Below are 16,646 nucleotides of genomic sequence, written 5' to 3'. Positions count from 1 at the left end.
CAACCACATGACCTTCTCGTCACTGCATGTCTATACAGACCTCCAGGTCTCTATGGTTGATATTGAGATTATCTCTATGGTTGATATTAAGCGTGTCTCCATGCTGGCTGTGTCCTTGAACACACAGAGATCTGCCTGCCATGTGATCGGGATTAAGGGCGTGTGCTACCACTGCCAGACTTCTGCTAAATGGCTTGCTATTAGCTCTGACCCCCAGGCAACTTTATTTATTAACATACAAATAAAATCACATTTCAGCATAAATAAAGTATCACCACACATGGGATGCCAAGTCAGGGTGACATAGACATAGGCATGTCCTGTGCTATGTCCAGAGCAAACAAAACAAACACAAGTTAAGCAGCATGGTAACAAGCAAGGGAGATTTTATTATATGCATATTCTCCAAAAAATAAACAAACAACAATAACAAATGCCCCACAAAAACAAACCCACAAATAGAAAGGACAAAATTTTCCAGCCTCTCTGGGATACACAGGGCACACAGTATTATATGGAAACACAGCTGTACAAGGACAAATTGAATTACTTAATGTCACCTTTTTGCTTCCCAAGTCAAAAAAGCCTACAGAATAAAACACTTTAAATTGTTCTCTGATCGAAATTTGCTGCACAATTAAATTTCAACTTACTCAAAGAGTTATTGTATAGTAAACTGCAGAAGATAGACGAGACATTCAAGAATCCACTCACAATGAACAATTAAGCATTAGACACTTTCAGAAATTAGCATGTATTACTTATTTGTTAAGCCTCCCATGTATAATGAGCAGATAGATCGTTTTTCATTAATAGTAACTGGATTCTTATCATTTGGGAAGATATCAATAGTACTTTAATGAAACACTGATTTTCAAAAATATCTTCTTGGGTCTGGGCTGCTATTCTACTTATTGTATATTTTGATCGTTTTTGACAGTATAATAAATACAGATGCTAACAAAGTGAATCACTGTAAGGGAGAACAAAGTAATAAACTCTGGAGTAAGTGTTTATTGGTATCCTCCAGGCAGCAAGCTAAGAGTAGGACACAGTAAACAGTTACAACCTAGCGAACAATAAGTGCTTTCTACCAATTACAGGCCTAGTGCTATTACTGGGACCAACTAACACAGGGCCACTGGAGAACATGTTGAGAATAAAGACTCGGCATCACTTTAGTACACACTAGATCTAAGTACAAGGCTCTTCTCTAACATTCTGCAGTTCTTCACCCTCATCTGTACACATCAACTTGAGAATTCTGGGATGGAAAAGACGGTCGCTGTTACTTGAGGAACTATCTTAAGTGACTCATTTTGCAACAGAGTCCAAATAAGGCAAAAAGCATGAGCCTTACTGTCCCTACCTCGTGTGCCCAGTCAGTAAACTTGAGAATATAATTTTCACCCTCTATAAAAAATATGACCCTGTTTGCTACCTGACGTGTAACACACAGGAAGAGCCTGGCACCAACATTTCTGAAGGAAGTGATCACAGGCCGAAGTGAGGAGCAAACTGCATTCTAACAGTCTGCATTCCTTCCCAAGGTCCCCTGCCCTAATTCTTCCTTAAATAGAAATTCCTTCCTTGATTTCTACTAGCCCCTTAGAAAGCTCAAACCAACCTCATGCTCTCTACTCCACACAGGGTTTTATACCAAGAAAGAGGCTTTCAAAATAAAAAAGCTTCAAAAATATAGAGTGTTCAGTTATCTACCACAGATGTCCAAAAGTCACATTTTACAGACTTTTTAGGAAAACAAAACCACACAGGGCTCAGCACTATTCCACAGGGCAACGACTCCATCATGTTCTAGTTCCCTTTGCGTGAGCAGAACCACGGACTGAGCTGAGGTAAGCAGACCAGGGAGAACACTCTACATTGTGGTTTCAAAGCATCCCCCAGTCTCTTGTCCAAAGCACATTAGCAATACACATCATGTAGAGTGTAAGCAGAATCTGGTGAAGGATCGCCAGTTAAGGTGACGTAACATACAAATTAAAAGGAGCAACAAAACCCTTTGGTCCTACTTCTGAAGACAAGAGCTTTCAGTGTAAAGCTAGAACCCAGTATACCTGGCTGCCTTTTCTTTCCTCGCTATTTGTGTCATGGTCATCATAGTTTTATTGCCCGATTATAAAATTTTTCCTCCCTGTAAGCCGTGTTAATAAAGCATGTTTAGTCCCTTAGTCCTATCAGGCCCAATGGCCCTGATCTTGATGTAATCCAACACAGAGCAGCAGTGAGATTTTTAGTGGATACCCATTAGCAAGAGTCACACAGATGCTGTGGCCATTCATTACTTAGCCTTGAAAGCAGTAGGCCCTTTCCTGTTGGCTCCCACAGTTCTACTGGAATAACTCATGTGCTACTGTTAACACAAACATACATAAACATCTGGACATTCACTTCAGGCTTTCCATCCTCCTCCTCCTCATCCTGGTAATCTGGTCAAACACCTGGAAAATGCACTTTATACAACAGCTTTTCCAAACATGAAAAGTGACTTACAAGTTAGGGGTTACTGTACAAGACCTGGTTGATAATTTCAGCAATGGGCCACCCATTTCTTCCTATGCAACATGAACAACAACTAGTGACAATCACAACATAACATAACATAAAAGCTTCAGAGTACTTGTTCTGAGGGGCATAAATTGCTACCGTATCACAGGGGCTCATCTTGGGACGGCAAACAAATGAATCTGTTAGCAGGACTGGGCTATATCTGTTCCATGGACCAGGCTGATGGCATCCATCACCACCATGCTGGTAGCTGAGTTTGCCACGGGTCATGACTAGCTATGAAGAAAAAAATGTCAGGAGGCTTGTACAACAGCACCATAAAAAAGCTTTGTCCACGGATCGGGTTTGGGAGAAAGGGACAACTGTGGGCTGTCTTGTGAAACGACAATTGCAAAGGTTCACCCATGGGACACTGGCTGGGAGAGAAACAACGGCAGTGAGCCCAATCCACGAGCAGATTATGGCTCGACCTGACGGGAACAGGTACCTTGAAGATGCCTATCAGCAACTCACTGCGGAGAGCATTCACATACAGCCAGCCTGTAGGGAGGAAGCTTGAGTTTCTTACACCCTACCAACTCTCCTGAAGAAAGACAGCCAGACCTTCCTTCAGCTCTTGCCTGAACAGCAGAGTGCCCTCAGGGACCTCAAAGGACCCTCTCTGTAGACTCCATGTGTGCTCACAGGTTTGCGTTGAAGAAGTTCTAAGCATTAATCTGTTTTTGTTAAAAATTTTTCCCTCTAAAAACCTTCATTTGCTGGATCACTCCCTCCTTACCCACTGATTCAGTGTTCATGAGGCAGTTTTGCTGAGGAAATTCCATTCCTTAGGAGATCACTACGGACAGACCTTTTAGGTGTTAATCCCCACAGATTAATTTCCACAAATACCCCAAAACACACGTTTATATATATTTTTTCTTTTTAAAAATATTGATTTGTTTGTTTAGGTGGTTACTGTCCATTTACATGACAGTGGCTGTTGAGCTACATGAAGGTTTTGTTTCATGGAGGTCGCTGTGCGCAAAGTGTAGCCGACATCACCCAGCTCCAGGATCAGTGTGGAGAAAATCCAGTTGCCAGGCTGCAGCCCACCACAGGAGTCATATCCCATATCTACAAGGAAGGCACACAGAGAAAGTACACTTACCACTGGGTCTCATTTCAAGAGTTAGCACTGACAGACTTGCCTGGTTTTTGGCTAGAAAACCCCCCTTAAGACTTATATACAGATAAAGCAAAGTAGTTCACTAACTACACTGAAAACAAAACAAAACAAAACCCCAAAACAAACAACAAGAAAAACACTTCCAGATAGCATCTTGAAACCTGAAAACAATGTCGTAATATTTTACTATAATGTCTAAGAATATAAAATATTTCAGTTTCACGACTCAACTAAGTAAAAAACATTTACTTCAACTTCTATTTGTGATCTAGAAATTAGTTAAAAAACCAGTGATTATTCCTCACAAATAGGATGGGATGTGAAGGAACATTAGCCAAGAAGAAAGGAAAAGTTGTGGACACGGATTGGCAAAGACCCAAGCCAGATGGGAGGGGAAACCTTGAGGCCAGCTCAGAACCCACAGGATCTAAGGGGCACCTAGCCCTCACCATCATGACCAAACAAGAACCAGAGTGACCCCCACCCCAGGGGGTCACAAACATCTGCTTAGTCACTCAGGGCTCTGAGCAGGCAGTCAGTTGATTCTAAAAGGCAAAGGTGAATGGCAATGTTATCTGAAATGTCTTGAAGGCCACTCACAGCATGAGGATGGCTCTACTTCAGGTGAGATGCTAACGGGCCAGCTTACCTTTACAACACGATCTGTCCCACAGGTCACCATCAGTCCCCTTGCAATGTCCATGGACATATGGGAAATGTTATGTTTCCCTTCATGAAACGTTGCTAGAGAAGTCCGACTAACAGAGAAAAAGTGTCATTGAAATGTACTGACTGTGTTGAGAGGAAAAGGGAAGGGATCCTTTAGCAATACAGGTGGCTTGCGTACAATAACGGTGTTAACATTAGCTTCTAAAAAACAGCAATGGTTTTATAATTACAGGAGTACAGAAAGGTAACAACCAGGCTGTCTGTACAAAAGGTTTCATAAGGCCTAAGAGTATAGCTCAAGGGCAGAGGGTTTGCCTAGAATTAAGAGTCTTTGGCTCCAATGCCAGGACCTCAAAGAGCTGGAGAAGGGGTTACTCAGCATAAAAATAACCGGTTGTTTTCATTAGAAAGACTGGCACATAAACACAAAACATGCGCCTATAACACTAGAGAAGAATAGTTCTGGAGGAGACTATGGGCAAAATTTGTTAGTAAGAAATGCCCCTGAACCTCTGCCACCCATAAGAGCCGTGATGCAGCAGCACTCTGCTCTGTGGCCAATAGCACCACTTCCTCCCATCAGCTCACTGGCTACCATGAGCAGGGACACAGGCCTCTGCTACTGCAGCCATGGTTTAAGGAGAAAGAAAAGATAATGGTGATTATTCTCCTAAAGAACCTGCCCACATCAGGGCATGTCTGATAAAGTTATTTAAGAGAGTTTGAAGAAAGAGCACAGGTCTTCGTAGTCTTCTTAGTAACTAAATTTGTATGAGGGGACAAAGGTCGCTAGCCCAATCACTGCCGTCACTTACACAAGAACATGTCTCTGCACAGAACCCTGGGAGTTGGGCCCCAGCGGCTGGACTACTCCTAGCCAGCCTCACAGTACTCAAAAAAACTGTCCTGGGGACTAGAGAGATGGCTCAGCAGTTAAGAGCACTGGCTATTCTTCCAGAGGACCCAGGTTCAATTCCCAGTACCCACATGGCAGCTTACAACTGTCTATACCTCCAGTTCCAGGAGATATGACACCCCCCGCCCCAGACATGCATGCAGGAAAACACCAATGCACATAAAATTAAATAAATAAATCATTAAAAACAAAAACAAAAACCTGCCCTAGCCAGTGGAGCAGCTTGGGATAAACAGTAGCAACCCAAAGTCATAAAGTAGGACAGGAACTTCAAATGTGGCTTAGCAGGTTAAGGCACTTTTCCCACCAGTTTGATTCTTAGGGAAGAGGGACTCCACAGCTGTCCTTGAACCTCCACACCCAAGCTGTGACACACACATGCCCAACCCACGAATAAACAAATGTCATTCAAAACAAACAAATGGAAATGGTTTATGACATTCCAAAGAGACAAGCGCGTGGGTAGAAATCGAGATCCTTCCTCAGGCTGCCCACATTCAGATGCCAGTCAAACAGAGTGGGGCGGGACACAGTAAGACAAATTCCAGTGGGCACTTACTCTTCGTCTTTGATGGAGTCGTAACAGGAATCACAAACTCGGACTTGGAACTCGAAGCCCATGACTGGGTAACTGGACCGCTTGCTGCTGCACTTCCCGCAGACTGCCTGCCCACACTTCCTGCAGTGATGCTTCCGGGGTGGAGGGAGAGGAGTTAGCTTTGCTTCACGGGAAAGCAGGGAAAGAGGGCCGCGGAGAAGATGCTTGATAGACCCTCAACATTCATGGCATCATCAACTGACACTCTATACGCTCGACAGGCAAGGGTCTCAAAAACCACCACCACAACAACAAAAACAACTTCCCTGCTCTCTGGACAACAGTGTGGCTGTTGTCCCATGGTGTTTGGTCTATAATAAGCAACAATATTCACACCAAACTCAAGTTCACTTGAGAACCCAATTGCTGGAGATTCTGGGAAGAAAATCTATTCCTCCATTAAAGTAAGTTTCAAATAATCTGTATAGGGGAATAGTGGTCTTTTGACCTTTCAAAGTCTGGCTCTGGAAATAAGCCTCCAGAACACTCAAAAACACTCCAGTTATTATTGCTGACTGACTGTAACAGACTTTAACCACTGATTCTTTAATGGCCATTTCTCTCTCTCCTATTAATTATTAACGCATAAGAGTAAAATTCACCCCTCCGAGTTTTCTTCAGAAAGAATACATCACCAACTATAATGTGCTATTCACCACTACACAAGCATCCCACAGAGCGTTTCAGGGTGATAAGAAATCAAAGAGGCCCAGCCTGGGCTGCCAGTCTGGATGGGGCCTTGAGGGGCAGTTCTCTGAGTGAAAGCCATGGTAGTAACACTTACAATGCCAGGCTAATCCCTCACCACCAACGGTGAACAAAATTATCGCATTCCCACTTAGCTGACCAGATCCATACTGGCCTGAGTGAGCAACCACCTGCCAGACAGTGCAGGAACGCACGGCACTGCAGAACTTAGGAGTCACATGAGCACCTCAAGCTACCAGGAGCTCGGAAATAGGCTATTGGGGGCCCGTTTCTTCAATTAAAAAAGTTTAAGAGAGATTTGAGAAAGCCTTAATAGAAATGTTCCAGATGTATTTATTTATCCCGGCACACCTCGGAATGAACTAACAGTCACAGGGTCGGAGCACCCTGGGGAGGGCTGTTATTAACCTGCTAGTGACGGCTTAAGGCGCATCACTGAATCTCCTCATTTTTCTAATTTTATTCTTGGCTAGTATGAAACGCTGACTTTGACAGGAAGTAGTGCCAAATGCAAGCAATTTCTGCAGTTTCACAGCAGACTCTAGGCCCCCTAGCTTTCCGATGCAGGACAAACAGTCATGGAAGAGCTCTCACCAGCCCCAGGACAGACTACGCCCATTGTCAGTCACAAGACAGCAATATCAAACAGTAGAGGAATTAACCACATTTGGAAGAACAGAGTATGATTCCTCAACATTCAAATTAGTGATACAGATGATGAGACACAAAACCCTTACAGGATGAGGAAACACTAGCTACTGACCTGTCTCAACCCTAGTGTCTTTGTGTCCCACATCTGCTTTATATTCCAGAAGAAGGGCTGCTCACACTTCTGACAGGAATCGCTTTCCAACCACTGCGGAGCCTAGGGGCAATGCAGAGTTCAGACATTAGTTCAGAGTTCTAGAACTTTCTAGAGTTAATATTTCTTTTAAATTCCACAATGTATTTTAGCTGAGGTTGTCATGATCAATACCATGGTGTATAGATTTTTTGTTGTTGTTTTTGTATGTTTGGTTGGTTTTAGGAGACTGTCTCACTATACAGTCTGGCTGACCTGGAACTTGTAACAATTCTCCTGCCTCAGCCTCTCAAGTGCTACCTACAATCATAGGTGTGCACCATCATACCTGACTCATGGTAGTATTTTGACAAATCATGACAATTTTAGTAGTGCTTATAGGGTTGTTCAAATTGTAACCTACAAGTAAGAGAATAATTTGAATCTTTAAGGATTGTCTTAGATATTTCTTTTTTATGCTAACGTTATCTGAAATCTCTATCTACTTGAATAAAAATGCATTTCTTGCGCAACCTGAACTACCTCTTGGAAATGTTTGTAGGGCCACGGTAAGACAGACCAACAAAATAGAAACTTCTAGTTGTTCTGTGTGGGCATCATGCCAGACAGACTCACCACCCCTGCCCATCCTGCCCAGTCCTCAGGAGCAGGTCCACTCCTCCTATGAATCCTCTGCCCTCTACTGAACAGCAAACTCTGGTGTTCTCTTCCCCGACACTGACCAATGAGGGTGTTCTCACACACTGCCACCTGCCACACAGCCCTTCTCAAGGCTGTTTTGTGAGGGGTCTCAAAACCCAGTTCTGGAGGATGACAGCTAAGCTCTGGCCTTGGAGAGCCACGGACTGAGACTGAGCATTACTTTGTTGAACTAGAGGGCAGAAGAGAACAAGAGAAGAAAAAAATGGTTTTTTTTATACCTTGAGATAGCAAACTATAATCAGTGCAGAAATAGACACGTGTTTTTGGAACAAGTTTTAATAAAGAAATCTGTAACTTTATTTTGTTAATACTCAGAAGTCAGCATTAAACCCTAAGCTGTTATGAGCCACTTGGCTTTGTGAGTGCTGTCTAAGGAGAAAAAGGGTTATTTGCACCGAGAAGAGCGAAAACGAGCAAAGAGCCAGGGACAAAGCTCAACTGTTGAGTACTTGCCCAGGATGGAGGCGCCCTGGGTTTGATACCCAGCACTGAACAAGTTGGATGTGGTGGTGCACGCCTATATCCCAGTGCTCAGGCAGTGAAGCCGAGGGAGACCTGGAGGTCAAGGTCATGCTCAGGCTACACAGACTCCCAGGCTGGTGGGTTACACGAGACCTTGGCTTAAGAAAGAGCACAAAGAGAGTGGTGGGGAGCCGGGGCCTAGGCACCCACACTAGGCAAATGCTCTACCATTCAGCAACATCCTCAGCTCAAAAAAGAGGATATCAGCTAAGCACTATGACTTTCTATCTCCTTTCTACATCCTGTTCCACCTGTCTAATCTGAACAAAGAGAATGCAAGGATAATCCCACTTTATTACGGCCACTGCTAACTCACTGATGCTGTATTGATACATACAGTATTACACATCCTGAAGTCTGCCTGCTTAAACAGTCTCCATAACTAGTTACTTGTCCATTCATACTTCATGCTTCCAAAAAGGAACATCCCTGATTACAATCTGGCAGGGAAACAAATGTGCTCTATTCTGGGAGGGGCTGATAGCCACGGAGAGCTAATAGCCATGAGGGGCTAGGAACAGTCCTGTCGGTATGGACAGGTGACTAACTTCCAGAGATACTCCAGGTGAGCGGTGTGGACTGGAGAACCGTGCTTTTCCCTCTGGATCCTGGCTAAGGAAGACCTGGACACTGTCCAGATCCCTGACAGGGTCAGACCTCACAGACAGCAGGCTGCTCACCTTTGCACTGCATTTCCTTAGCTAGAAAAACTTAGTGGCTACCAAAAATAATGCCTCTTTTGGTATCATTTGCTTTCCCCTCTCTTCCAGAGATGACTAACAGGAAGTCATCTCTGCCACACAGGAAGCACCTTGACAGACAGGCCTATCATTTTCTTTTCCCACATGTACAATTGCAGTTCACATTATGTCATTTGAAGGAAGGGTGCTGCTCCCACTTTCAGACTGCATTTTCTGAAGGAATGCATAAAGGAAAACAAAGGTGTTGAAATCGGAGTGGTTAAACCCGTGAGAGAATCCCAACAGTCGTCCCTGGGGATACAGGAAACACACCCTCCCTCTCACATCTCTGTTCTCTCAGGATAAGACTGGGAAACAACGGATCGAGAACCTGGGAGACACAACAGCACACCAGCCGTTCTTCGTGCATACAGTAGCGGCTGAGGAACACGGAGCAGAGTCTTAATAGACCGTGCACGGAAAGCATTATCACGCAGCTACACGGAGCTGGCGCTAAGTATGTTGTACGGTACACCACTCCAAGCCTTACCAAAAGATTTTCAGAGTGTGCAAAACCAGAAGTTAAATGGCAGTCATGCAACCAGAGTTTCCTGTTTGGCTTGCCACACAAGGCTGCCAGGAAACCTAGCAATTAGCACGCCTCTGTGTTAGGTACCACATATTATCAGTCATGGGGCAGTCTGTTTTCTTCAACTTAGCCACAAGTTTCTTGTGGGTGAGAAGCTGAAAACGAGTCTGTCACTACTGCTTCCTACAGACTGAAGCCCCTGATTAGTACTTATGGGGCACACTAAAGACTAAGGTCTATTCAATGAGAACCACACAGAGCAGAGCCATGCATAGAAGCTTACAGGGGACTCTGGATTGACGCGGCCCCCACTGCAATGGCACACAGAGCACCCTGAACTGCACAGTGACCTACAGGACAGTATTGGGAACACGTGTGACATCACGTAAGACAATACCCGTTACAATGCAGTATCAAAAAAAATTCACCAGGACACGGGAGATGGCTTGCTGGGTAAGAGCCTTGCTGTACAAGCATGAGGACCTGAATTCAGAACCCCAGAATTCTCATAAACGCTACAGAGAGTTACACATCTGTAACTCCAGCGGGGGGTGGTCAACAAAGAGACAGGATGGCTGGGATTTGCTGGTCAGCCAGCCTAGACAAAAACCAGGACCTCCAGGTTCAGTGAGAGATCTGTCTCAAAGGGATAAAGCAAAGGGGAGAGTGCAGGGCAGAAGCACACACACACACAATTTAAAAACCACGCAACACCCAAACAACATCTACCACGCGTTTCCCCTAAGTTGACAGACTGTGTGGCCACTCTGTAAGAGCTTAATGAATGCTTCTCAAGTGGAACTGACTTTACCATCCATCGTCCTTCTTCAGAATCTGCTTTTGCCATCAACATCACAAGCCACGGATAGCACTGAGCAAAGAAGGACCGCCCTGGTCCTAGCAGAGATGAGCAGGAAATCCTGCCTGGAAACCATCCGATGACAGCTATAAAAAGCCTACGGACAGACACATCCCTCCACCAGAATCTATTTTCAGAAATTTGCATGGGGTGATTAACTGAAGAACCACACGATGACAAGGTCAAGCACAGTCCCTGCAGTGTGTCTTAAAATAAAAGTATGGCAGGGAGACGGAGCAGACAGTGACAGATGCTAAAGAAAGGGAGGAGGCCTTAGACATCATCTCAGGAAATGATTTCACTTTGGAGAGGAGAAAACAGACACCCAGAGACTAAAACACTTACCTAAACAAGGTCTCACACCTACTTAGTGGCTCAATGAAATTTAAACATCAAGTTGCCTAAAAAGAAATCTGTTATCAGCATAGATCCAGTGGAAGAAGCGCAGGACAAAATAAAAGCAGAGAACAGAGGTACAGTTTCTCCATGACACTCCCTAGCTATGTCCTGCGACATCCTTCTCAGGGCTTCCAAACTGAAACGCTACGGAGCCACGTGAATGCTTCAGAAGGCCTGCATGGGTCCAGATCCCTGGGTGAGCTAGAAGGCTGCTGGTTGCAAAGCGTCCAAGCTGATATTCAACCTCAATGCTGCCCATCTGTTTGCACTGCTCACCAATGCCAGAAAGTCTCACCCGGTGCCGGTTACAGCACACCAGAGAGGTTTGGAGAGGCGGAAAAAGGGGATCCCTGGGGTCTGCTGGCCAGCCAGGCTCGTCCAATCAGTGAGCACCAGCCTTGGTGTCTCCAATACTAAGATGGAGAGTAAGAGGGGAAGACAGCCAACTTTGACCTCTGGCCTTCACATGCATGTGAGACCTGCACCCATGCATATACATACATATATATATGTATATGCATACGATACATACACATCATACTTACACACACACACACACACTCACACACCAATAAAGTAAGTTAATGTTAAGAATTGGAAAGAACTTCGTTAGACAATAATCCATAGGTGGAGCAGTGAGAGAGGCGGGATTGTTTACACAACTTCCAACCTGCAAGGTGGCAGACTGAGAAGCCAGAGAAGGCTCTCCTCTGACCCGCCTGCCATGTTCTTGCTTCTTACCTCTTCTCGGCTAACATCCATGTTCCACACCGCAATCCCACCGTCCGAGGAGCAGGAGACAAGCTGCCTCGTGAGCTGCAGGTAGCAGAGGGACTGCACCCTGTCACTGCAAACGGCACACAAGTCACACGTCAACACAGGAAAACCCAGAACCCTCACTGGAACGCAGCACTCTAGCCTCTTTCTGTTCCCAGGGACTACTTTATTATTTGATGTGGTAACAAGGACTGTATGACAGACTTCACCCAGCATGCCTTAACATTACCCAGATCATATTCTCTGCAAAATAAACGCTACTCCTTTTGAACCTGCCATTTAAACTGCAAGTTGGAGAGGGCTAAGAACTACAGACGTCTGTGTCCATCCAGCACCATAATCTCTCGTTCACACAATGTATTTACTTGTTCAAAAGACAAAACAGAATGTAACTCTTACTGGCAAGCAGTTCATATGGAAAAGTAGTCAGATCACCAGGGCCATGATCAGCCACCTGCACACGCAGCCACAGGTGACTCACATGCACACCCGGGTAGAACTCTGCCCTTTTCCCAAAGGCTCTCGGACCTCGATGTCAGGCAAACAATCTCCTGACCTGGTAACTTTTGCACCTAACTTTTTCCTGGCTAAATTTCAACTTGACTGTAATTACAGTCAACAGCTATGGCCTGACCAGCAACAAGGAAGAAAGGAAAACATGGTGAAGGAGTGAAGGAGGTGCTCCTTTTCACAGGCTGTAGGACAAGCCCTAAGTATTACAATGTCAGAGCTTAAGTGACTTAGCTACCGATGCACATGTCCCTTTTTAATGAAATGTATTTTACAGTTTAATAGAATGCTTATGCCCCCAGCTCGGGAGTAGCCCGGCACTTTAACACACACAATCTGCCATGGTCAAAGTTCTCGCCTCCAGTCTCCGACCCATGGTGCTTTAAGTAGGTATTTCACCAGGGCCATTCCTTGGGAGAAAAGAGTGGTGACTTCTTTAGACTAATGAGGAAGAACACCTCACACTCCATTTTCTTCTTTTTACATAGGATTGACAGAAGCAGTTAAAATGAAGATAGTCCAGAATACCAGTGCCCTCCCCTCCTGACTCACGGTCCCAACCCCAAATGGTCACATACTGGTGGCCCTGAAGGAGAAGTGTCCGGCCTTTCCTTCCACCGATGTCCCACATGATGATGCTGTTGTCCGATGCTCCTGAGAAGAGTAACCGTTGGAGGGGGTCCCACCAAAGGCAGGCGATACTACCTAGGCATGTGAGAGAGGGGTCAAACAGAACTCAGCATCAGGACACACGTGCGGCAGTGGAAAACCCAACTATCAGCTGGGCCTTTGAGTACAACATCTACCTTTGTCATGCAAAGGGCCATTCAAACCACCATAACTCTCATGAGTCATGGAGAAACCACTTCAAATCCATCATCCAAACTTGGAAGATGAGGATTTCTGACTGTGAGCCACATAGCTTTGAATACAAAGGGTTTAAAAGTTTTTCCTTGTAGGCAGCTCAAAAGGTTGCAGAGTCTCTTCTTAGCCATCCTTACTGCTTATATATCCTTGGTGAGTGGGGAAAGGGTTCTGTGCCATCTGTTAACTCTCAGGGACTTCCTGAGACTTGTGAGTTGTTTACTTCCTGCATCTTACTGAGCCTTCCTTTTAGGTTCTAGCTGTCATGAGTCATGACCTATGCTATGGTGGACTTTCAGTGATGCAGCTGCCTTTGAGTTATCCCTGTTCCTGTAAGCAACCCCTTATCCATATTCCTGTGAGCAGCCCCAATAAACCGAATGGTTCATGGGGAAAAAAAGTTTTTCTTTGTTCTACACCAGTAATTTATAAAGTAGTTAAAAATAAAACATCAGAAAACTTCTCAAGAGAAAAAAAATCCCACCAATATGTCAAGAAAAACACCTGTAGTTTACTGTGGGTGTTTTATATAAGATGCAGATCTAGGTTATTCCAGACCCATGAGACTTTATAGACATTTACCCTAGGATGCTTTTATCTATGGAAATTAAATTAATGCCTCAAGAAAAAAAAATTGGTGCAGGTATATGAAATAAATATATCAAAGAAATTCAGCTTAAAAAAAAAATCCAAACCTTACGTTTCACACTCTTGTACTAGCTAGCCTATCAAATTGGATGCCCTTGGGGGAATCTTGTGTTTCTAGAGATTTGTCTTCCACCATTACTACTGAACCAGTGACACAGAACACACACTAACAATTCTCCTGGAGGTATACAGAAACTAATGAGGTCACCTTCACAAGCAAGTAAGATGAGTCAGTTTCCCACACAAACCTTCTCAAAACAAAATAAAGTGAAAACCAAACCAAAAAGCACTGGCAAAATGAGCTTCGGGACCCCCCCCCTTTCTTTTTCATGAATTGTGTTGAGTCCTGTGACCCTCATGTGTCAGCTAGTGGCCTAAACCACAAGTAAACACGGTCTGACATAGGAAAGTCACTAAGCAGCCTCTGGGCCCATTCTGTCCTCAGAAGATGCAGCTTCACCAGGAGTCTTGCTTCTCTGCAACAGCTTTCCCCCAGAGTCCCTGACCTTGGATAGTCTATTTCATCTAAACAACTTAGCTGGACAGTGTCTGATGAGTCCAACATGTTGCACTCGAAAGCCTAAGTACCATCTTAAATAAACACACTATTGATCCTCTCAACAAACTTTCAATTCTTTAGTCTAAACTAGAGACCTCAAAGTTCCAGTCTGTGACTCACACTGAAATGGGATCCAACCATCTGTACAAAAACATTACATTTCAGCTCAGTAGTCAATGAAATTAACTTATCATTCACATGCACAGAAAACGTTTGCCCAGTTCAGCCAACAGAATTTTACTTTCCTCCACTGAGCCCCACACCACACTGCACTACAGAAACAAGGAGTTTTGTCTAATGCTTCACTCTCCCAAGTCATTACCCAGTGCACAGTGACCAAGTATAAGGCTGACCAGCCCATAATTTCTCTAATTGTACTGCTCTAGAAACTAACGAAATAAAAATAACAGTAGTGGGAATTCTTCCAAAGATCTGTTTAAAAGAAATGGTCTAAGGATGGAGATGTAGGTCAGTGGTAGAGTTCTTGCTTGGCATGTACCGGCCCTGGTTTCAAAACCAGTACTGCACCCTGCCCCTGAGAAGTTCTTACGGAAACAATGATTGTAAAAGCTTGTTAGGCATGGTGGCTCACAACTATAATCCCCACACTTAGTAGGCTGATGGAAGAGGATCACTGTGGGCTGAGGCCAGCCTGAGCTGCATGCTAAGTTTCAGGATAGCCAGGGTTAGCATCAGACCCACTTCAAAAACCATCAATCAATCAATAAGCAGATAAGGTTAAGCCACATAAAGCATCCCTTTGAGCAATTCAGATAGGACTTCTGATGTGTGAAACTGAAGGTGACATCTGACTGACAGTCTTCTTTTCCATCCCATCAAACTGAAAGCTGGTTGGTCACAAGGAGGGGACCACTCCCCAAAACCACAGTGCTGAAGACTAACTTTGGATGCCTAACATAGGTGAGAAACTTACAACCACAGCCTACCTTCATGTCCCTTGAGGGTCGTGATAACTGAACAGGTGCTCTGCTCCAGCTTCAGCAGGGTGATCTGTCCCGAGTAATCGCCAACGAAGGCATGCTGAGTATCCAGATCATATCTGAGAAGCAGTCAAGGACTGGTAACACACTCATCACACACCCACGAAGCAAGCAATACCAGCCATAGACAAAGGCTTAACACGGAACTCAGGTATTCCAGGAGAGTGACCACAAACCTCAATCATGACGTGAAAGGCAATGAATGAGCAAATGGCAGGAAGTGACAGGTACATCCTGGAAGAGAAACTAAAGCAGCCAGATTCGTAAGGAAATAGTATCCAGCCAACAGTTACTGTAGTGAGGGCGACAGCATAGGAACCGGTGATAAAAAACATGAGAGCTGGGGGGAGATGACAGATAGGCAGTTACAATCAAGTTGTAACAAAACATTAAAGAATAAAGTTGCTCAACAGTGAGAACAGCAAACATACACACACACACACACACACACACACACACACACACACACACACACACACAAAGCAAAAGGATGTCATCTTATGAAGTGTCTCTGAAAAGGATGTCATACTGACAGCCAAGCACAGGACATGGACTCATCTTCCTTTTTGCCTAGATAATGTAGCTTTAAATGAAGACCATGGCTTACTTTTAACTTACAGAGGGTAGTTCCATAATCTAGACATCAGCTATCTGTGGTGGTAGTCAGATTAAAGCATATTAACTACCAGTAACAACTCATTCCTCTCTCACTCTGTAACCACGGACATTTGTAGAAAACCAGCATTGTCCACAGAGTGACTACGAACAGTCCAGAACACACGGTCGGGAGAACTACAAGCCAGGCCACGGCTGTGACTTTGTTCTGCAAGGTCATCGTGACAGCTCTTATCCACGACAGGAAAGCTCACTCAGAATATAATATATGATATAATATATGAGCACTTCTCCCTTGTTGGAGCCTTAACTCTGTGTGTGTGTGTGTGTGTGTGTGTGTGTGTGTGTATGTAACTATAACTGTATATGTCAAAGGTTCATTTTAAGTAGCTCATGTTATGCATTCATTTGTAACAAAAATTAAGAAAAGCAATTTGACGTGTGTGTGTGTGTGTGTGTGTGTGTGAGAGAGAGAGAGAGAGAGAGAGAGAGAGAGAGAGGTGCAGCATGTTCAGCATGTTATCATGAACT

General features: G+C 44.4%; 1 protein-coding gene across 3 annotated transcripts in view; it reads right to left on the bottom strand.

Moving 5' to 3' along the window:
* Positions 1 to 369: 369 nt before the first annotated feature.
* The window catches only part of Wdfy1 (WD repeat and FYVE domain containing 1), a 55,089-nt gene continuing 38,812 nt past the window's right edge, over positions 370 to 16,646 (bottom strand). For all 3 annotated transcript variants that reach the window (XM_059278853.1, XM_059278850.1, XM_059278852.1), the window contains exons 6-12: positions 15,447 to 15,559; positions 13,007 to 13,133; positions 11,883 to 11,988; positions 7,352 to 7,453; positions 5,842 to 5,972; positions 4,347 to 4,455; positions 370 to 3,645 (exon numbers count right to left, since the gene is read on the bottom strand). In XM_059278853.1, the coding sequence (XP_059134836.1) occupies positions 3,586 to 3,645; positions 4,347 to 4,455; positions 5,842 to 5,972; positions 7,352 to 7,453; positions 11,883 to 11,988; positions 13,007 to 13,133; positions 15,447 to 15,559 (748 nt within the window). In that variant the 3' untranslated portion in view covers positions 370 to 3,585. The remainder of the gene's footprint in view (positions 3,646 to 4,346; positions 4,456 to 5,841; positions 5,973 to 7,351; positions 7,454 to 11,882; positions 11,989 to 13,006; positions 13,134 to 15,446; positions 15,560 to 16,646) is intronic.

The sequence above is a fragment of the Peromyscus eremicus genome, chromosome 13 (genome assembly GCF_949786415.1).
Source record: "Peromyscus eremicus chromosome 13, PerEre_H2_v1, whole genome shotgun sequence".
Lineage (NCBI taxonomy): Eukaryota > Metazoa > Chordata > Mammalia > Rodentia > Cricetidae > Peromyscus > Peromyscus eremicus.
Note: the sequence above shows the minus strand (reverse complement) of the source record. Positions and strands in the feature narration are given on the sequence as shown.